Below are 22,407 nucleotides of genomic sequence, written 5' to 3'. Positions count from 1 at the left end.
CATTTCTTAAATTTACATCCTATCGTGCAAGAGCTCAAATGCTTCAATGGAAATCTACCCTTATTTCTGCCCATTGTTGCAAATTTAAGAGGCAGAGTGGACTGAGAGAGAATTACTAAGACGATTAAGGGCCTGGAGATTAAAACATATGAAGGACGGTTGCAGGAATTTGGTATGTCTAGCCTAGTGAAAGAAGTGACGCAGTGGCTCAGTAGCTAAGACCCTGGGCTTGTCGATCAGAAAGGTTGGCAGTTCGGTGGTTCAAATCCCTAGTGCCACGTAACGGAGTGAGTTCCCGTTACTTGTCCCAGCTTCTGCCAACCTAATACATAAAAAATGGAAGTAGAAAAATAGGAACCACCTTTGGTGGGAAGGTAACAGCATTCCGTGTGCCTCTGGCGTTGAGTCATGCTGGCCACATGACCATGGAGACATCTTCAGACAGTGCTGGCTCTTTTGTCGGAAATGATTAGCACATGTGTGCGAGGGAAACCTTTACCTTCAGTCTAGTAAAAAGAAGGACGAGAGGTGACATGGTGGCAGCGTTCCAATATTTGAGGGGCTGCCCCAAAGAAGAGGGGGGTCAACCTGTTCTCCAAAGAACCCGGAGGCAGGACACGAAGCAATGGATGGAAACTAATCAAGGAGAGAAGCAACCTAGGAGTAAGGAGAAAATTCCGGGACAGTTAGAACAATTAACCACAGCTTGCCTTCAGAAGTTGTGGGTGCTCCATCAACGGAGGCTTTGGAAAAGAGAGTGGACAGCCACTTATTTGAAATGCCATAAGGTCTCCTGCCTGAGCAAGGGGTTAGACGCTCTACATGGGGCTACCCTTGAAGAGCGTTCGGAGACTACAGCTAGTGCAGAATGCAGCCGCGAGAGCGATTTTGGGTGTACCGAGATACACCCATATCACACCTATCCTCCGCGAGCTGCACTGGCTGCCAATTGGTCTCCGGACGCAATTCAAGGTGTTGGTCATTACCTTTAAAGCCCTACATGGCTCAGGACCAGCGTATCTGCAAGACCGCCTACTGCCACACACCTCCCAACGGCCGATAAGATCCCACAGGGTGGGCCTCCTTCGGATGCCGTCAGCCGGACAATGTTGGCTGGTGGGCCCCCGGAGGAGAGCCTTCTCTGTGGCTGCTCCAGCCCTTTGGAATGAGCTACCCCCAGAGGTCCAGACCTTACCCACTCTCATGGCCTTCAGAAAAGCCATTAAAACCTGGCTGTTCCGGCAGGCCTGGGGCTGTTGACCTTATTGCTAAGGTCCAGCCCCGATTAGAAATGTATGCGTGTTGGTAATTTTTAAATTATTCTTTTATTTTGCTTTCCTTTTTTCTTTCTTTGTAAGCAGCCCGGAATCCTCCGGGATTGGGCGGCCTAGAAATTAAATAAATAAGTAAGTAAGTAAGTAAGTAAGTAAGTAAGTAAGTAAGTAAGTAAGTAAGTAAATAGACTAGAAGACCTCCAAAGACTCATCCAACTTTTATTATTCTGTATTTCACTGTGGTTGGCCAAAACTCCCACTGAATTTTCAGGGTGAAGCATGGAGTTGAGTCCTTGGGGAAAAAAAACCCCATTGACTCTCAATAGGCTTCCCACATTCCTTCCATCTTTAAATCCCAATATCATGGCCTCTTTATCATAACACATCTACAGCTTTCATGGAGCACCAGGGCGACTAACGAAGAGACAGTTAAGCAGAGATGATCTGCCTTGAAGGCTGGCATTGCCGAGGTCCCATTTCACTCAACCTTTGAAATCACCGGTGGGTTGAAGAGCGTAGGGTCAACAGCTGGTTACCCAACAGCCATTGTTCATAATGCCCAGGAATTGACTCCGAGGTGCCCTTTGGCTCAGCTGGAATTTGTCTGCAATTGTCTGCGATTGTTGAAAAACAAAACCCGCCATCTTAACTTTTGCAGCAAGGGCAAAGGCCACGGGGGAAGTAATTATTTCACTGGGCAGCCCAGAGATCAGGCATCTATCATGATGGGTCTGGCTTGGAAGACCAGGCCTCCAAGAGGTAGCTGCTCACAGGATTAGGAAAATATTAGAATGTGCAGAAATGAACAGATGGACACTGGCTACCAAAGAGAAAGGGCAAACTGATAGATAGATAGATAGATAGATAGATAGATAGATAGATAGATAGATAGATAGATGATAGATAGATAGATAGATAGATAGATAGATAGATAGATAGATAGATAGATAGATAAACATTATATAATTTGGGAATCTGTTTACCAATGGTTAGAGAATAGACATAAGAATTAATAGCAAAAGAAGTTATCTAAACTATAGAAAATGTATTAATAGTCAATATAACAAATAGAGTTAAATAAATTACAATGGGATTGTTATAGTATCAGACATTTAAGGTACTGGAAAGTAAGCTAAGAATAGATTAAAGAACGAATATGATTGTAAATTCTAATTGTTGGCACAAAATATTTGTACACAGACCACACACTGTTTATCTATCTATCTATCTATCTATCTATCTATCTATCTATCTATCTATCTATCTATCTATCTATCATCTATCTATCTATCTATCATCTATCTATCTATCTATCTATCTATCTATCTATCTATCTATCTATCTATCTATCTATCTATCATCTATCTATCTCTATCTATCTATCTATCTATCTATCTATCTATCTATCTATCTATCTATCTATCATCTATCTATCTATCTATCTATCTATCTATCTATCTATCTATCTATCTATCTATCATCTATCTATCTATCTATCTATCTATCTATCTATCTATCTATCATCTATCTATCTATCATCTATCTATCTATCTATCTATCTATCTATCTATCTATCTATCTATCTATCTATCTATCTATCTATCTATCTATCTATCTATCTATCTATCTATCTGGTATAGCAGGGGGGGTATAGCAGATGAGCTGCTTTCAAGCCTTTGGAAAATATATCCAATCCAACTTCTGTGTTTGTGTTTGAGAGTGAGTGAATGAGAGAGGGAACGAAGTTCTCTGTGTGCGTGTGTCTGTTTGAGAGAGGGGGGAGGGAGGGAGAGAGGGAGGAAGGAGGGGGAGGGAGAAGAAAAAGAATGAAGGGAAAACTTATTTTGCAAGGGGGAAAAATGCTGTCGCTTTAAATCGGAACTGAGCATGCCTGGCTGTGGAATTCTGGGAGTTGAAGTCCACAAGTCTAAAAAGCTGCCTCACCAGGGCTAAAGCTGACCGCACGTTACTGGTGCATGCACATGCAGTGGGCCCACGAGCGAACCAGCAGTGGTGCCCGTCGGAAGCCACCCCTGTCATAGACACATAAACAAGGCAAAAACACTAATAAGTATTTCCAGCAACAGAGAGTATCTAATGCCCAGAATCTGGTTTAGCAGCCGATTTACTCAGGACAGACAATTTAGCATTTGTTTAGGCAAACCGTATAATTGGAAACTCTGTCCATTTTTCTGCTCGGGCTAAATATTCTGTGTATAAATACTTTTCCCTAGTAGATAAATAGGGTTTTTATTTAGGCCTTATCACCTCCGTATTACATATTCATTGATTTCTAAACTGCTTTAAAACAGCTCGGTCGAGGCGAAACATTATGAATTCCATTTTGGCACCTCGGTATTAAATTTGCATATCAGGTCATGCTCCGCTTGACATACATTCAAAATTGCAGTGCAGCTATTTTATTACCGCTCACAAAAGATATTCGGGGAACTGCACACGCGGCATCGAAAAATAAATTAAAGGGATAAAGTACCCAACTGTGGGTCACTTGCCATTCTCCAGGAGTGTCTGAAACAGTTTATTTGCGCCTGTCCGTAAATAAGAGTTAAGACTGGAGCATTTTGGGATATTATAGGTAGGAAGTCCAACCACAATGGATAGCAGAACTTCCTTCGCTAAGCAATGCGGTTCTTAAATGAATCAGGTTGGCCAAAAATAAATCATGATCGGTACATGTTTCTGGTAGTAGTAGCTGACATATCAGCAGATCAGCTGGATTCTGTATCTGTCCACATTCACACAATGTGTTGTTACCTACTAAAAGCCTCCCTTTGAGCATATTGGTTGTATATTGAGGCACTCCAACTTTCCAACTATTCAGGATCCTCTAAGTCAGTGTTTCTCAACCTTGGCGACTTTAAGTCCTGTGGACTTCAACTCCCAGAATGCCCCAGCCAGCTGTGCTCTAAGTAGTATAAGGGAGGGCAGATCCTTCAGCCATATTCTCCTGTAATGTTATCCCTTACTCCACAGGCTCCTCCCTCCATCTTTTAATTCAAGTTTGTTCTTGTGTACTCTCAAGAATGTTTGTTGACTAGCAAGGACTAGCACTGATGATGTTACTTAGTTGGGTAATGAAACATCTGGAAGACAACAACCGAACAGCCCTCCTCCCCCCTACCCCCTCCTCCCCACTTTCTTCTAGCACTGATGATGCTGCCTAGTTTGGGTAGTGAAACATCTGCAGGAAAATAACCAAGAGCACCTGGGATCCTACAGACCTCCTCCTCTTCCTCCTCTCTGCAGATCCCACTCCCTTCTAGCATGGATCACATCACCTAGTTTGGCTAATGAAACGTCTGCAAGGAAACCACCAGGCTCAATAGCAATAGCAGTAGACTTATATACCGCTTCATAGGACTTTCAGCCCTCTCTAAGCGGTTTACAGAGAGTCAGCATATTGCCCCCAACAATCTGGGTCCTCATTTTACCCACCTCGGAAGGATGGAAGGCTGAGTCAACCCTGAGCCGGTGAGATTTGAACCGCTGAACTGCTGATCTAGCAGTAGCCTGCAGTGCTGCATTTAACCACTGCGCCACCTTGGCTCAGAGACAGCACAAGCAGCCCTTCATTTCAACCCTGAGCTACAAATAATTCTCCGTTATTGGGACGGTGAAGTCTATTGCCGGAGGCCAATTGCGTGAAGTTACCGCTCTCAACCTCCCGTGGGCACCGGTTCTCCTGAATCTCTCCGTGCCTAATCAATCTGGAGGATTGTGAGATGGCAAGTGAGTGCCAGGAGCGCCGTACACCAGGAGTGATTGTCCTCCAATACGTTGCGGAGTCTGGTGTGTATCCCCGTTCATCTGCATAATGCATTTTGATCAGCCTGACCTTATTTGCAGATGATCGGTGACAGGCATCCAGGACAAATGATGACAAGGGAAATTCAAGCTCAGCCGCAGAATAATTTGGCCATTTAGGTTGATTAAGAACCTTCCCGCAGTTTAACTTTGACACAGAAAATGGCCAGAAAGGGTTACAGATTATGCAGCTGGAGGACATAAAATAAACATGGAGTTCTTTTGGGTCCCCGACCTTTTAAAAATATGCTAATGGGAAGACAAGCTTTTCGACAGTTGCTTCAGTAAATCAAAAGGTCCATAAAATGCAGTGTCAAAGGATAACGATGGTCAGGATCAGAGGTGGAATTCAGCAGGTTCTGAGCAGTTCTGGAGAACCGGTAGCAGAAAGTTTGAGTAGTTCAGAGAACCGGCAAATACCACCTCTGGCTGGCCTCGCCCCCATCTATCCTCTGCCTCCCGAGTCCCAGCTGATTGGGAGGGAATGGGGATTTTGCAGTATCCTTCCCCTGTCACACCCACCAAGCCACGCCCACAGAACTGGTAGTAAAAATTTTTGAATCCACCACTGGTCTAGATGATAGAAGATACAAGAAGTTCTCGATTTATGATCCCAATGGAGCCTGGAATTTTGGTTGTCAGTCCTTGCGGTCGTTAAACAGGTTCCCAAGGGACATGCCTTGATTTTACAGCCATTTTAGCAGACAGACGAGTTGCCACGGATGGGAAGGAACATGTGAAGTTCATTCGCAGAAGGTCACATCGAGAATTCCTCTGTGGTTGTGACAGAAGAGACTATTTGCAGCTCAGGGTTGAACTGTAAGGTCTTTGAAGCTCTCTCTGAGCATTGGTGGTTTTCTTTTAGACGTTTCATGACCCAACTAGGTAACATCATCAGTGTTAAACGGCTGTGACTCACCACAATAATACTCAATAGAGACCTTTCTTCTTGAACCATACAATTTATGCCTAGGTAAAGAGGATGAGCTATGTGCTCAAGTTGCAAATAGTGAAGATGAGGGTTGGGAAAGTTTCCTTCACTTCCTCTTTTTGGGGTAGATTTGTATCTTCTACACAACATTTCCCAATTGCCATATTCCCAATTCCTAATTCAATTCTCTGCCTACAATGCCGTGGAGAATTCCATTCCACACCCACCTTTGAGGTTCAGTTTGACTCCAAGTTCAACTGGTTTCTCTACCTGCAACTGGGGAGATTGGGGCCTCCTTGTTCTCTGCCTCCATCAATGCCTTTCTTGAACCAGCCCTATCAACTCCAACCTGTCCCAAAGCCAAGATATCACGGAGCATTTCAAAAATAATTTGAAGCATCATATTACCAAGGATCGTATTCCTCATTACATGTAAATAGAGATGGGATCTTTGCATACAAAACCTATTTAGGGGAAAAAATAAGAAGAAGAGCATGTCCTATATTTCCATATATATATATATATATATATATATATATATATATATATATATATATATATATATATATATATATATATATATATATATATATATATATATATATATATATATATATATATATATATATATATATATATATATATATATATATATATATATATATATATATATATATATATATTTGGTAGGAAGCTAACTCTTCACTCTCTTAGCACTTGGTAAAAATGTTTAATTTATGTTTATGTATTCTTATTCAAAATGTTAGTTAACAGCCTGCAGGGACCCAGTAATAGGATCCTTTTCGAGTTCTTCTTTATGTTTATTAGCTACATTAATGACTGTTTCTGCAACTCTCTACAAAGGCTCATGCTAATGAACACCAATTAATTCCAAAATGATTTTAAACAAAGGGTGATGAGAATACCCAATCAACCGCAGCAGTGGGAAGAGCAAGCAAGTCCCTCTGACCTATTTTTCTTCTCCTTCCGTGTTGCTTCTTTGCCAAAGGTTGACATCCGTCTTCTTCCAGCTCACCTGTATATTTATCTGGTAAATACGATTTACCGATAGAGAGACACCCTAGCATATGCAGAAAGATCCACCTGGAGTTTCTTGGTGGGGCTAAGAACAGAAGGTAAGCCAAGCCTTCCTTGCAATCCTGCCAAATTATTATTATTTAATTATTATTAAGCACCTGAGGGCAGGGCAGGAAGCAATGGGTGGAAACTAATCAACGAGAGAAGTAGCTAAGAACTAAGGAGAAATTTCCTGACAGTTAGAACAATTAACCAACGGAACAACTTGCCTCCAGAAGTTGTAAATGCTCCAACACTGGAAGGTTTTAAGAAGAGATTGGACAGCCATTGGTATGGAGTGGTGTAGGGTTTCCTGCCTGAGCAAGGGGTTGGACTAGAAGACCTCCAAGTTCTCTTCTAACTGTTATTCTAGTCTAGTCTTCTATTCCATTCCATTCTATTCCCATGCCTATACACAAGAATCTTGTCAGTGTTCAGCATTAAATTGGTGTTCGATAACACTCAAGGCAATTCAAGAGGGGCTGGACTTGAAGCATTTGTGGGAATGCAGTTACTCTAGGCTTATTCCTCTCTTGACTCCACCCCTAAGCTCTACCTTATTGCTCAGAAATTAGAGTAGAAATTGAGACCCAGAAAAATGTGGACCCCTAAAACCCAGGGATGGTACTTCCCGTGGGATCATTTCCAAAGCTCATAGGAGATCCTGAAGTGGTCACTTTCTAATGATCCATAATGGGACAGAGCAAATGGAAGAATACAACGGGATGGTCCCAAAGATGGTTTTCCAAAAGGCAACTCAGTTTTCTTGTTTATTTTCCCCTTGAAAATGTTTTGCTTCTCATGAAGAACTGAAGGAGAACTGAAGAAGCTTCTTGGGTGAGAAGCAAAACATTTTCAATAAAAACCAAGAAAGTCCAGTTGCTTCATGGAAAAGCATCTTTGGGACAACCATGACTTGTATGATTGAGAATGTCCGGAGACACAATGCAATGTGTCTCTTCTATAATACATATCATTCTGAGCTCTATAAGAAAGAGACAGCAAATAATACATAGGCATTTAGATAATCAATCAAGGACCTAGGCGTACTCATCTCTAACGATGTAAGCTCCAGAGCTCACTGTAACAGCATTGCCAAAAAGGCACTAAGAGTGGTTAAACTAATTTGCGAAGCCTCTTCTCGGGTAATAGCAATAGCAGTTAGACTTATATACCACTTCATAGGGCTTTCAGCCCTCTCTAAGCGGTTTACAGAGTCAGCATATCGCCCCCACAGTCTGGGTCCTCATTTCATCCACCTCGGAAGGATGGAAGGCTGAGTCAACCTTGAGCCGGTGAGATTAGAACCGCTGAACTGCAGATAACAGTCAGCTGAAGTGGCCTATAGTACAGCACCCTTACCATTGTGCCACCTCGGCTAACTGCATTGCTAACTAAGGCATACAAAACCTTTCCCAGACTGATTCTCACATACTGCTCGTCCACCTGGAACCCACACTGTATATCAGACATTCATACGATTGAGCAGGTCAAGAGATATTTCACGAGAAGAGTCCTCCACTCCTCTGCTCACAACGGAATCCCTTAGGCCACCAGGCTCAAAATTTTGGCCTTGGACAATCTGGAGCTGCGCTGCCTGAGGTATGATCTAAGCATGGTCCACAAAATTGTCTGCTACAACATCCTACCTGTCAACGACTGCTTCACCTTCAAATATAATAATACATGGGCAAACAATTGATACAAACTCAAGGTTAACCGCTCCAAACTCGATTGCAGGAAGTACGACTTCAGTAACAGAGTGGTCAACGCCTGGAATGCTCTACTTGACTCCGTTGTTACATCCTCAAAGCCCCACTGCTTCAACCTTAAACTGTCCACCTTGGACCTCACCCCATTCCTAAGAGGTTTTTAAGGGGTGTGTGTGTGCATAAGCGGACCAGTGTGCCTACCGTCCCAGTCCTCCATTTATTTGTACTCATTTCATGTGCTCATGTCCACAAGTGGTATTCAGCAGGTTCTGAGCAGTTCTGGAGAACCAGTAGTGGCAATTCTGAGTAGTTCAGAGAACTGGTAAATGCCATCTCTGGCTGGCCTCGCCCCCATCTATTCTCTGCCTCTTGAGTCCCAGCTGATCGGGAGGGAATGGGGATTTTGCAGTATCCTTTCCCTGGCATGCCCACCAAACCACGCCCACCAAGCCACACCACGCCCAAGCCACGCCACCCCCACCAAGCCACACCACGCCCACAAAGCCACGCCCACAGAACTGGTAGTAAATTTTTTTGAATCCCACCACTACTCATGTCCATGTTTATACTTATACCTGTTATCTCATACATGTTTAACAAAATAAATAAATAACAAACAAACCAACAACCCCAATCCATGGCATCCTTTCCGAGGTGTCCCTGTGTCTGCCAATCATTATTTCTACCTCAAAGTGCTTCGTAACACCTGGTGCAGGGAAGGAAAATAAATGTTTCTGTTTAAACAATGCAAGATCTGCCCCCACCCGCTTTCCCCAATAATTAAATTACATTTAGCCAGCAGCTATTATTATTCTACCCTGGTCCCCCACCGAGGCAGCCACGGTGATACGATTTAAGCAGCAATCTAGCAGAGCACTTTTCATCGCCTCCGATTGTTGTGCTGAGTGTAAATGGGTTGCATCACGTTTGACTCTAATTTGGGTTCTTGGAACCGTTAATTTGAACTTAAGCACCTATGGAATCGTCGTTATCGGGGAGGTATCTGTGCTGGAACCCGGTTTAAGAGTCCCCCTGTTTTAAAACCAGCTGAGTATTGATAGCTCCCCTTGACATTTCTGAGGCCTGATTTGTTAGGCATTGATTAGGAAATGTCAGAGGGAAAAGATTTTCCTACACACCTCTGGCTTTCTATTTATTTTATTTTATTTTATTTTATTTTATTAGTTTGTCAAACACGTACGACACAGCAGGTATTTTTGCAATGTAAATTTCATGGGAAACTCAATTCTGGAAGGGTTTTGTTTTTTAAAGTCTCCAGTCCCGAGCAAATATATATTAAACAAGGGGAGTTCCACCAAACAATTATTTACTCTGATTAGTCAGGTCATTAATCACAGATGTTTACATATTACAACTTCAGTTCCTTGGAAAAGGTGGTAGTACGTAGATAACTCGGTTGTGCAAGCCCATACTAGCGCTGATGATGTTACCTAGTTTGGGGAATGAAATGCCTGCAAGAAAACAATCCACCTCTGAGAGCACCAAGGACCCCACAGTCCCCCTCCCCCACCTCCTCTCCTCTCTACCTCCCTCCCTTCCAGCACTGATGATGTTACCTAGTTGGGTAATGAAACATCTGCAAGAAAACAACCAAGCTCAGAGAGCATCAAGGACTTCACAGTCCTCCTCCTCTCCTTCCCTCTCTCTCTCTCCCTCCCAGCACTGATGGTGTTACCTAGTTGGGTAATGAAACATCTGCAAGAAAACAACCAAGCTCAGAGAGCATCAAGGACTTCACAGTCCTCCTCCTCTCCTTCCCTCTCTCTCTCTCCCTCCCAACACTGATGGTGTTACCTAGTTGGGTAATGAAACATCTGCAAGAAAACAACCAAGCTCAGATATAAAATATTTTCCTTTATCGAAACGCCACACTGTTGGTTAAGACCATCATCTTATGAACCTTAGAGAATTTTTAAAAGTTTTCTTGCTGTTTCTGCTCTACAACCAGAGGTGGCATTCAGCAGGTTCTGACCAGTTCTGGAGAACCGGTAGTGGAAATTTTGAGTAGTTCAGACAACCGGCAAATACCACCTCTGGCTGGCCTCGCCCCCATCTATTCTCTGCTTCCCGAGTCCCAGCTGATCTGGAGGGAATGGGGATTTTGCAGTAACCTTCCCCTGCCACGCCCACAAAGCCACGCCCACAGAACTGGTAGTAAAAAAAAATATGGAATCCCCACAGTGCCTTAATTAGTAAGAAATTCTCCCATTTTGTCCCCCATGTCTCTACAGATTTTGAAATGTGGCAGCCTAAAATGACATCTAGGCATTTAAAAAAAAAAAACTGGAAGCAATTGCAAATTCTTACAAAAAGGAATCTACAAATCCAAAACTAGGCAAGGATTTTTAAGCGTCTGTGTGTGTGTGGGGGGGGGGGGGGGGGGGAACGCCTGCCATTTTCCATGTGGGATTTCGGAGAAACTAAAATAAAAAAGAATTGGCAAACCGGAGGGAACGAATCTCCCCTGTTTTACTTGCCAGAACGTGAAACGAACGATTTGTCCGTTTCGTACATTTGAGACGAGAGTGTTAGGAATGTCGCTACATGACTAAAATGGATTTCCTGACCCCCCAACCACAATAGATGTTTCAAAAATCAAACATCGGTGGACATATCCATTGTTTATTTATGGCTCCCGTGACAATCAACGCAGGTTATGTGCTACAATGTTTGACAGATAAAAAAAGAATGATTTACAGCAGCCCCGTTAATTATGTATGAAAGGGGAAACGTGTCTGGCCTTTGCTAAGTCCTTCTTCGCTCGTTCTTCTCAGAGCCTGTGTGTTTTTTGGGGGGGATCATTGGAATGAACCGTTATAGATGCTGCCTCTTATCTACAGTAAAAGGGTAAAGGTTCCCCTCGCACATAGGTGCTAGTCGTTCCCGACTCTAGGGGGCGGTGCAGGGGTGGGTTCTGGCAGGCGCTACTGCGGGTTCGCTCGTGGTCCTTCTCTGCACTAGTCCAAAAGCATGCAAATGAGAGTAGATCAATAGGTACCACTTCGGTGGAAAGGTCACAGCATTCTCATGCTGGCCACAAGCCAAGGTAGCGCAGTGGTTAAATGCAGCACTGCAGGCTACTTGAGCTGATTGCAGTTCTGCAGTTCGGCTGTTCAAATCTCACCGGCTCAGGGTTGACTCAGCCTTCCATCCTTCCGAGGTGGGTAAAATGAGGACCCGGATTGTTTTGGGGGGCAATATGCTGACTCTGTAAACCGCTTATAGAGGGCTGAAAGCCCTATGAAGCGGTATATAAGTCTTACTGCTATTGCTATTGCTACTTGACTGCAGAAACATCTTTCATCAGAGCTGGCTCAATGGCCTTGAATGAGCATCGCTCCTTAGAGTCAGTAACAACCAGCGGAATAAAATCCACAAAGATTTCCCCCCTTTTTTTAAAAAAAACAACAACCTTATCTTCTTAATCTACGGAGCCTTAATTCAGAACATGGCTTTGTCATCTTATTCCCACCTGCCTTGTTTCTGAAAGCTTTCTGGGGGAAAGAGAAAAAAAAAAATTGGATCCCTTCCCATTTCTTCAAAAAGAAATGAAAAAGAACAATATTTCTTTTTTTCCTCATGGAGGATTCCCTACAGATTCAGCTAGTCCCCGACTTGCGATGGCACAGCCCTAAGTTTCCATTGCTAATTAAGAGAGTTGTTAAGTGGGTTTTGCCCCTTTTTACAATCTTGCGTGCTACAGTTGTTAGGTGAATCACTGTAGAAGTTAAGTAAGTAACATGGTTGTTAAGTGAATCTGGCTTCCCTTGTCAGGAGGTTGCAACAGAGGATCCCATGACACCGGGATACCACAACCGTCATAAATATGAGTCAGTTGCCAAGTAGTTGCCAATTTTGGTCACGTGACCATGGGTATGCTACAATGGTTGTGTGAAAAATGGTCATAAGTCACTTTGTTCAGTGCCTTTGCAACTTCAGTTGGTCGCTAAATGAACAGTTGTGAGTTGAGGGCTCCCTGGAGCAGGAAAGATATAGAGGGGAGGCCGCCTGTCAGGACTGCAGTCATCCTTTCTTTTGGGTCTCTGGCCCGCCACACTTTCTATTATTCTACTATGCATTTTCTATGGTGGGAAAATGGGATTGTACGGAGTCAGATGCTATGCAGCCATAACAACATTCTTTCCAGAAAGCCAAGGTCATCCTTTGTCTCTGCACCTCTGCACCTGACTGGAATTGGATGGGTGGAAGCTGCCAGCGTGGCAGTGGGAGATTGGACCATATGATGGACTTGTGGGTGTGGGGGCAAGATCTTGAACTTTCAACTGGGTGGGGAAAACCGGGAAGCTTTCAGATTCGGGTTTCCCCAGATGTGCCAACATGGCTCTCTTAGTCAATTGGAACTTTTCCTTGGACTCTGATTTACTTTCGGATGCTGTTTGGAACCCTGACATAGTTAACTGCCCACCAACAATTCAGGAAGAGATGTGATTGCATTGAAGACAAACTTCGATCAGCTTAGATAGTTTGATCAAATTGGCAATGCAATCCAATGAAATCAAGTTTTCAGCGATACTTCTGATTGGATGGCATCAAGTATTGAAAAAGATTTTTCGTATGAACCCAAGAAATGACAGGGGTTTTTTTTTTTTAAATGCCTCAAAAGAGATGGAAGGGGAATCCTGGGAGGTGAAGTCGACATGTCTTCAAGTTGCCAAGATGGAGAAACGTTTCCCTACCTGATAATTGAATCCAGTCTCAGATGTCAGGCCATGTTCAAACCCAAATCAAGACGTATCCAAGTTCTTAACAAGGCCATCTTGACTTCTAATCTTCCCCAGGTTGTTGGGTTTTTTTTAAAAAAATGCTAGTTAGAGGTCTCTTCCAGAATTTTGCTAGGTAATTAGTGAGAATGGGGAAATGTGTGGGACTCTTAAACCGAACCCTTTGGCATCCCTCTTGAGCAGTGCTATCGTATGGTCTCCATTAATAGCAATAGCAATAGCAGTAGACTTATATACCGCTTCATAGGCCTTTCAGGTCTCTCTAAGCGGTTTACAGAGAGTCAGCATATTGCCCCCAACAATCTGGGTCCTCATTTTACCCACCTCGGAAGGATGGAAAGCTGAGTCAACCCTGAGCCGGTGAGATTTGAACCGCTGACCTGCTGATCTAGCAGTAGCCTGCAGTGCTGCTTTTAACCACTGCACCACCTTGGCGACCACCTTAAGAGGAACTGCCAAAGCTTCTCACAATATTTACAAATATAAACCACATGGCCGTGCTCTCAGGATACAGCTTGAACGTTGAGGCTCCAGTTTGGGTTTTGGCTTCGCTGATTTCATTTAATTTTATTTGAAATACGAACCCGGCAAAAAGAATTTCAGCCTAAACGCTTGTTCCAGTCCATTATTTTTCACCCTCTGAAGTTTTTTTTTTTTAAAGCAAAACTAAAAGGCTTTTTAAAAAAAAATAAGGGAACAAAAGATCCACCCACGAAGAGAGAACCTCACGTTTTGGCACATTGACATAAAATGAGGCATTAATTAACCTGGGTTTATCCTGTGCTTCCCCCCCCCTTCCTTCATTTAAAACAATGAAACAAAAACATAAAGTTCTCCCAAAAAGGGACACGGTGGCTCAGTCGCTAAATGTTCAGAAAGGTCGGCGGTTCGAATCCCTAGCGCCGCGTAACGGAGGGAGCACCCATGACTTGTCCCAGCTTCTGCCAACCTAGCAGTTCGAAAGCACGTAAAAAATGCAAGTAGAAAAATAGGAACCACTTTTGGTGGGAAGGGAATAGCGTTCCGTGCGCCTTCGGCATTGAGTCATGCCGGCCACATGACCACGGAGACGTCTTCAGACAGCGCTGGCTCTTCGGCTTTGAAACGGAGAAGAGCACCGCCCTCTAGAGTCGGGAATGACTAGTACATATGCACGAGGGGAACCTTTACCTTCACCTTTTTTAAAATAAGGGAATGGTAGATCGACTCACGAAGAGAGAAACTCATGTTTTGGCAAACTGATATAAAATGAGGCATTAATTAACCTGGGTTTATCCTGTGCTTCTCCCCCCCCTTTCCTTCCATTAAAAAATGAAACAAAAACAATAAATTACCCCCCCAAAATGCCCTTATAAAACTGACGGTGCTGGTAAAATTTGATACGTCTGATATAAAGCTGCTGGCATTTACAGCTCAGCTTGAGCTGATCAATATGTTTATCTACCTGTCAATTTTCTATAGTCTTTAATCCCCGAAGAGTTCTGGCCCGTGTGCGGATAGATATATCTCCTTGAGATAGGACTAATCAAAGCATCCTGTGATAACAGAGTGATTTGTAAAGCATGTAACAAAAGCTTATCCTTTCCCTGTGTACGGAGCCTGTCAAAATATTTTTCTTAGAAGGAACACCAAGAGAAGCTCGCGTCCTTCCTGCGTTGAGTGGGTGGCGACAAACAAGGTATAACTTCCATCGTTGCACAGTTGCAAACATTGTGTAGACAAGACCTGGCCGTTTTAGGGGATCCCCCAGGGCCACATCTGGCCCTTTGGCTGTCCCCATCAGGCCCTCCTGGAATCAATCGTAAATTAGAAATCAAATGGAAATGATGTATACAAGCAACATAATTGAATTGCCTTAATTTGGAAGGCGACTGCTATATCATTTCCAATTTATGTGCATGTGTGCTATCTATCTATCTATCTATCTATCTATCTATCTATCTATCTATCTATCTATCTATCATCTATCTATCTATCTATCTATCTATCTATCTATCTATCTATCATCTATCTAATTATCCCTCCCTCCCCCATTTATATGTCTGTCTGCCTATTTACTTACCAACCCACCTACCTACCTATCAATCTGTCTAATTATCCGTCCATCCATCCACCTATTGTCTGTCTGTCTGTCTGTCTGTCTATCATCTATCTATCTATCTATCTATCTATCTATCTATCTATCTATCTATCTATCTATCTATCATCTATCTATCTATCTATCTATCTATCTATCTATCTATCTATCTATCTATCTAATTATCCCTCCCTCCCCCATTTATATGTCTGTCTGTCTATTTACCTACCAACCCACCTACCCACCTACCTACCTATCAATCTGTCTAATTATCCGTCCATCCATCCACCTATTATCTGTCTGTCTGTCTGTCTGTCTGTCTGTCTGTCTATCTATCTATCTATCTATCTATCTATCTATCTATCTATCTATCTATCTATCATCTATCAATCATCTATCATCTATCATCTATCATCTATCATCTATCATCTATCATCTATCATCTATCATCTATCATCTATCATCTATCTATCTATCTATCTATCTATCTATCTATCTATCTATCATCTATCTATCTATCATCTCTATCATCTATCATCTATCTAATTATCCCTCCCTCCCTCCCCCCATTTATACGTCTGTCTGTCTGTCTATTTACCTACCTACCTACCTACCTACCTACCTACCTACCTACCTACCTACCCACCCACCCACCCACCTACCTACCTATCAATCTGTCTAATTATCCATCCATCCATCCACCTATTGTCTGTCTGTCTGTCTGTCTGTCTGTCTGTCTGTCTGTCTATCTATCTATCTATCTATCTATCTATCTATCTATCTATCTATCTATGTATCTATCTATCTATCTATCTATCTATCTATCTATCTATCTATCTATCATCTATCTGTCTATCTATCATCATCTATCACCTGTCTATGGATGAGAATCCAGAATGGTCTGTCTGCCTGACTGTCTGTCTAATTTATACAGCAGCCTATATTGCAATGCAATTAAAACTCTGGTGTGTTCAAGGGTTTGTATTGAGAATTAAGTTGCAGTCACAAGCTAGAATGGATGCTAGAGTAAAAGCATTGCATGCTTCTCTTTGAATCAGGGAGTTTTATGTTGATGATTAACACTTTCCCAAATATATTTACTGCATGGATCTATTTTCTTCCTCTGTCCAAGGGGTTTGGGATCAGCCCTTGATACTGTCATTAACCTCAGTTATAGCCGTGCAGGAAACACCCCTCAACACTCTATCCCGACTTCAATTTTCATGTTCAATTTTTTTTGTTTTAATGGGGTTGGGATTTTTTTTTTAATAGACAAGGAGAGCAAACATATTTGTCTGCTTTTGCAATCTCATTATTTCCTTTGTATGCAATTATTTCCTTGCCAAACAATAGCAGTGACAAATTGCAACAGAATCCTGCAGCATATTTTTAACCCAAGGTAAAAATAAACAGAAACATCTGTATAGCAATCGCGTATGAAGCTACATTCATTAACAAATACATTTTTCTAATAAAACCACCATCTGCAAGTAACCCTCAGCTTCAACTTGATAGAAGTAGGCCTCTTTTCCCCTCCAAGTTTTCCGAGGCTGTTCCCAGAACGTTTTTCCAAACTTTCCTGCGAAACACATCTGTCTTCGTTGGTCTTTGGAATGTGAATAAATAATGATGAGGGATTCCCCCCCCCTTCGCTTTCTTCTTTAAACCAGTCAGACAAATTACAGGCTCAAAACAATTACTCCCAGTGGTGATAAGAAAGCTGACGTCAACCAGAAGATACCTTTGGAATAGACCTTTGCTTATATTTAATGTAAAATATATATTGTTGGCACCGAAACCAAGATTTGAGGAATTCTGGATCAGTTCTATTGTTTTGTTCTGCTTCTGATCTGCCAATGATCTCTCAAAAGCTAAATGCCTCCTGTAGATTCACTTTGGATCTGGTATTGAGAGGCAGTGTGGCTTAGTGGTTAAGCCGCCGGGCTAGAAAGGGAGAGATTGGGAGTTCTAGTCCTGCCTAAGGTTAGGGTTAGGGTTAAGGTTAGGTATGAACACCCGCTGGGTGGCTTTGGGCCAATTACCAGGAGACGGTGAGTTCTAGTCCTGCCTTAAGCATGAAAGTCAGCAGGGTGACTCTGGGTGAAGGAAAATAAAAGGGAAGAAGGAAGGGAAAGGAAAGAGGAAAAGAAAGGAAGGGAAAGGGAAGGAAGACTATTGAGAAGGAAAAGGAAGGGAAAGAAAGGAAAGGAAAAGAAAAGGGAAGAGGGAAGGGAAAGGAAAGAGGAAAGGGGGAAGTTTGAGTTTTGAGTTTTGAGTTTTATTAGAATTTGTAGGCCGCCCTTTTCCCTGAGGGGACTCAGGGCGGCTCACATAAAACTGGGAAGGGGGGAACACAACACAAGGAAGGAAGGAAGACTATTGAGAAGGAAAAGGAAGGGAAGGGAAGGAAAAGGAAGGGAAAGGAAGGAAAGGAAAAGAAAAGGGGAAAGGAAGACTATTGAGAAGGAAAAGGAAGGGAAGGGAAGGAAAAGGAAGGGGAAAAAGGACAGGAAAAGAAAAGGGAAGAAGGAAGGGAAAGGAAAAGGAAAGGGGAAAGGAAGACTATTGAGAAGGAAAAGGAAGGGAAGGGAAGGAAAAGGAAGGGAAAGGAAGGAAAGGAAAAGAAAAGGGAAGAGGGAAGGAAAAGGGGAAGGAAAGAAGAAAGGAAGACTATTGAGAAGGGAAAGGAAAGGAAATCTGGGCAGATATGAGGAAATACCAGGATTTGCCCCACTGCAGTCCAACTTCCGAAGGGAAAAAAAAATCTATCTACATCTTGGCAAGTTTTTATTTGTTTTGTCCTAAGCTGGAAGAAGAATTGCCTATGTTGACCTCTGAGCGTGACCATCAGGGATCCTTCAGCAGCCCTTGGAATTGTGCAAATGCTTCCTAACCAAGGCAGGATTGAAAGGCAAACCCCATCCAATTGGGGAATTAAATTTCCCACATCCAAATATCGATTGGAATCACCAAATCAAAGCCAACCCCTCTGAGCTCACTCGAAAGGATGAGAAGTTTCTGCCCAGATGCCAAAAGCCTGTTTCCAAATCGGAAGGAATCACGCATTGTCCCCCAATGGATGCCCCCTAGGCAACTGTCTCCTAAAGATTCTCCAGTGGGAGTTGTTTGTGAGTAAAAATACACCAGGTCAGTTCTCAGCTTCTCCCCCAAAGAGCTACAAAACGTTGCTATATTTCACAAAACATTTCATATTTTTTTGTTCTCCAAGTTGTCTATTCATTCAGTATTTCTAATCCCATTCATGTCACAAATCCTATTTCTGCCTTCACAACAACCACCAAAAAGAAATGCTATCTTTAATTAGAAAGCCAAGTACACTGATTGCCAACAAAGCCTCTTAGGATTAAGACTAAGATATAGTGTACAGTCAAACAGAGAGAGGGGGGGGGAGGGAGAGGGAGGGAGGGAGAGAAGGAGGGAGAGAGAGAGAGAGAGAGAGAGAGAGAGAGAGAGAGAGAGAGAGAGAGAAGACAATGCAAAACTAAACCACAAGCTCCACAACCACAACCTTCTTTTTAACTTATATCTAGCAAGGTCTTTTGGACGTTAGTGTAGGTCAATTTTTGAAAGCATGTGCAGATGACCCATAATGTCACAAGCTTCTTGAGCATCTCTAATCCCTTGTCTTTATTTATTTTTCCTTTTCAGAGAGGCAACAGATTGACGTAAGGTCAAACCCCCTGTGATATTTGCAAATGGAAAGAAACGCACCTTCATAAGACCCTGGTTCCCCATTAATTCTCCGGCCGTCCACGATCACAGGTAGGTCTTACCTTTTGGTGGAAAGCAAGGTATTCATTGGTTCTGCACAAACGTTTTGTTTCCCCCTGGATCTAAAGCCGAAGCCAACATCTTGGGTTTTGCCACAGCCTATACTACAAATGGTTCAAGTCTATTCTTTCGCTTTGGGCCACCTCTGTCCTCCCCACTTTCCTTTCTTGCCAACGCTCAGAACGAGGTTCTGAAAAGTCATGCCGGCTATGAATCATGAGAGTTAGTGAAAGGAAAGTCACTTTGAAGAGCAAAGAAATCAACCACCAACAGTTCTGTTGTGCACCTCTGTCATTGCTAAGTTGACTCAACTTCCAAGGATCCAACTTCTGCCAAATCGGCACGCAATTTTATCCTGTGGAAAGGCCACAGTGACCCCATCTGGATCAAGGCCAGAACATGCGAGGACGGCTGTGTGTGTATGTGTTTTATAAACCACCTTCCCCAGAAAGACACTTGTGTTATCCTTTTGAAGAAAACTGCAATTAGGGCCAACAGAGAAGGAAGGAAGAATGACAGTGGGTTGCTCATGGAGGCTCTCAACCACCCAGGTCATGGGTGTCCCGAAGATGCTTTCTTCAAAAGGCAACTGGACGTTGTTTTTACCTGAAGAAGTTTTGCTTCTCATCCAAGAAGCTTCTCGAGTTCTGAAAAAGAACTGAAGAAGCTTCTTGGATGAAAAATGAAACGTCTTCAAGGATAAACCGAGGTGGCGCAGTGGGTAGAGTGCAGTACTGCAGGCCACTTCAGCTGACTGTTATCTGCAGTTCAGTGGTTCAAATCTCATCGGCTCAGGGTTGACTCAGCCTTCCATCCTTCTGAGGTGGGTAAAATGAGGACCCGGATTGTTGTTGGGGGCAATAATGCTGATTCTGTAAACCGCTTAGAGAGGGCTGAAAGCCCTATGAAGCGGTATATAAGTCTAATTGCTATTAATTGCTATAAACAAAGTCCAGTTGCCGCTTGGGGAAAAAAAACACCTTTGGGACAACAACACCTGATGACAAAACAAACCAGAGACTGGATAAACCCACCAATACATTGGCAATAAATCGATCAAAACTGGAGATGTGCTTTGCACTTGTTTTTGTCCTTTAAATCCAAGGAAACAAATACAAAATATGATAGATCAGAAAGATAAGAATACCGGGCAAGAGAGAGAGTGGGGAGAGGGAGGGAGGGAAGGAAGGAAGGAAAGAAAAGAAAGAGAAAGAAAGAGAGAGAAAGAGAGAAAGCAAAAAGGAAGGAGGGAAGATGAAAGAAAGAAAGAAAGAAAGAAAGAAAGAAAGAAAGAAAGAAAGAAAAGCTAACACTTACTTCATTCATCTGAGGAATGGTAAGCTTTGGTAGTTTATTCTTAGAACTGGATCCGGTGGTTTTCCCTTCCAGTAGACTTCCAAAGGATTGGTTTCCATACACCCCCTCAGTTTCTAGGGGTGGTTTTAGTTCTGGGGAGTCAATCGGGACTTGATCCTGGCCATCCATGGGCCTAACGTAAGCGGTGGGCTTCTGCTGGGTCATACTGCTTTTACAGTGGAGTCCAGGAGGAAAGTTCTGGTTGGAAAGATTGTTAGCGGCGGATAGCAAAGACGTGGAAGGAAGAGGAGATCCGTGGCTCAGAAAGTCAAGATCCACTGGAGACTTGGAGTGGGTGGTCTCCTTGTAGGAGTGCTCGGCCGCTGTGGACTTGGAGTGATTGTGTCTCCTTGAATGTGAAGATGAAGGAGGGGTGTTGAGTTCCTCCCCTCCTCCGGTTTTCTGCGGCTCATTCTGGCAGGGATAGAGGTCCTCATATCGGCCTTGGGTGGGCTCATGGGAAGAGCTATGTTTGGTCCGATTGGACTGGCTACTGGGTTGGTTCGACGGGCCCCCACTAGAGCTGTGGTTGCCACGGGACCAATCCGTCCGGGATTTCCTGCTGCTTTGGTGGCCATTCAGCAAACTTGGATTGGATGACAGGGAAGGTGGGGGAGGCATCGACGTGGAGGTGTTTCCACTCATCCGGTTCCTTTGCTCGGGGAAAAAACTCGGCTCATTTTTGTCTACCGGGGTTTGTGGCACAGGATTCTTTGGGATGCCGACAAGGTGGCTCTGGTTGGAATGGTTGGTGAGCAGGTCCTTCATCTCATCGTAGTTCCCCAGCGTGTTCTGCACACGGTTGGCAAGAGCGTCCCCTTTGCTGGTCTAAAACATCAAAAGAAACCAGGGTTAAGAAAGGTGACCCACGAACAGAGATGGGACAAGGTGAGAAAGGAGGAGACCTGCCCTCTTCTCAGCCCATAATATCTCAATCAGGGATGCCCAACCTTCGCAACTTTTAAGACTTGTGGACTTCAACTCCTAGAATTCCCCAGCAAAACATGCTGGGAGCTGAAGTCCACAGGTCCTCAAGTTGTCAAGGTTGGACACTCCTGGCCTTCTAAAAAGGACTCCCATTCCTTGAAATCTTTGCTTTCTCCTTAAGTTCATTGATGGGTGTTAAGAAATGTCTTCCAAATCCTCCAAGCCATGATTGGCATATTCTTAAGCCTTTATTTATCTGATATATTTCTAAGTCAATGTTGTGGACCAAAAATATCTCCAAGAGTGTCTTACAAGAATAAAATCACACACAAAGTCATGTCAACCCAACCAACATTCATGAAACAAGCCCTGGTTTTATGTATTAAAATCCTGCTCCAGTCATAAAAACAGAGTTGCAAATAAAACCTGGAAGAGACCATCCATTAAAGCTTGTTCAGGAAATGGCTGATATTTGCCATCACAAATGATAGGAAGACCCCAGAAGAAAACCTGCCCAAGAGGTTCTTGGCAGTGCCTTCAAAGCAGAAGTTACTTGAAAAGGGCACCTGTTAGTGCAGTGTTTCTCAATCTTGGCAACTTGAAGATGTCAGGACTTCAACTCCCAGAATTCCCCAGCCAGCTTTTGCTGGCTGGGGAATTCTGGGAATTGAAG

The 22,407-nt window shown here is 43.2% G+C and overlaps 1 protein-coding gene across 1 annotated transcript in view; it reads right to left on the bottom strand.

Moving 5' to 3' along the window:
- Nucleotides 1–22,407, bottom strand: part of AFF2 (ALF transcription elongation factor 2) — a 276,604-nt gene that overhangs the window by 166,560 nt on the left and 87,637 nt on the right. Inside the window, exon 3 of the mRNA XM_087728202.1 lies at nucleotides 20,769–21,635. Coding sequence (XP_087584328.1) covers nucleotides 20,769–21,635 — 867 coding nt within the window. The remainder of the gene's footprint in view (nucleotides 1–20,768; nucleotides 21,636–22,407) is intronic.

The sequence above is a fragment of the Thamnophis sirtalis genome, unplaced genomic scaffold (assembly GCF_051295495.1).
Source record: "Thamnophis sirtalis isolate CommonGarterSnake01/CBP01778 unplaced genomic scaffold, rThaSir2_p1.2 scaffold_13, whole genome shotgun sequence".
NCBI classification, from domain to species: Eukaryota; Metazoa; Chordata; class Lepidosauria; order Squamata; family Natricidae; genus Thamnophis; species Thamnophis sirtalis.
Note: the sequence above shows the minus strand (reverse complement) of the source record. Positions and strands in the feature narration are given on the sequence as shown.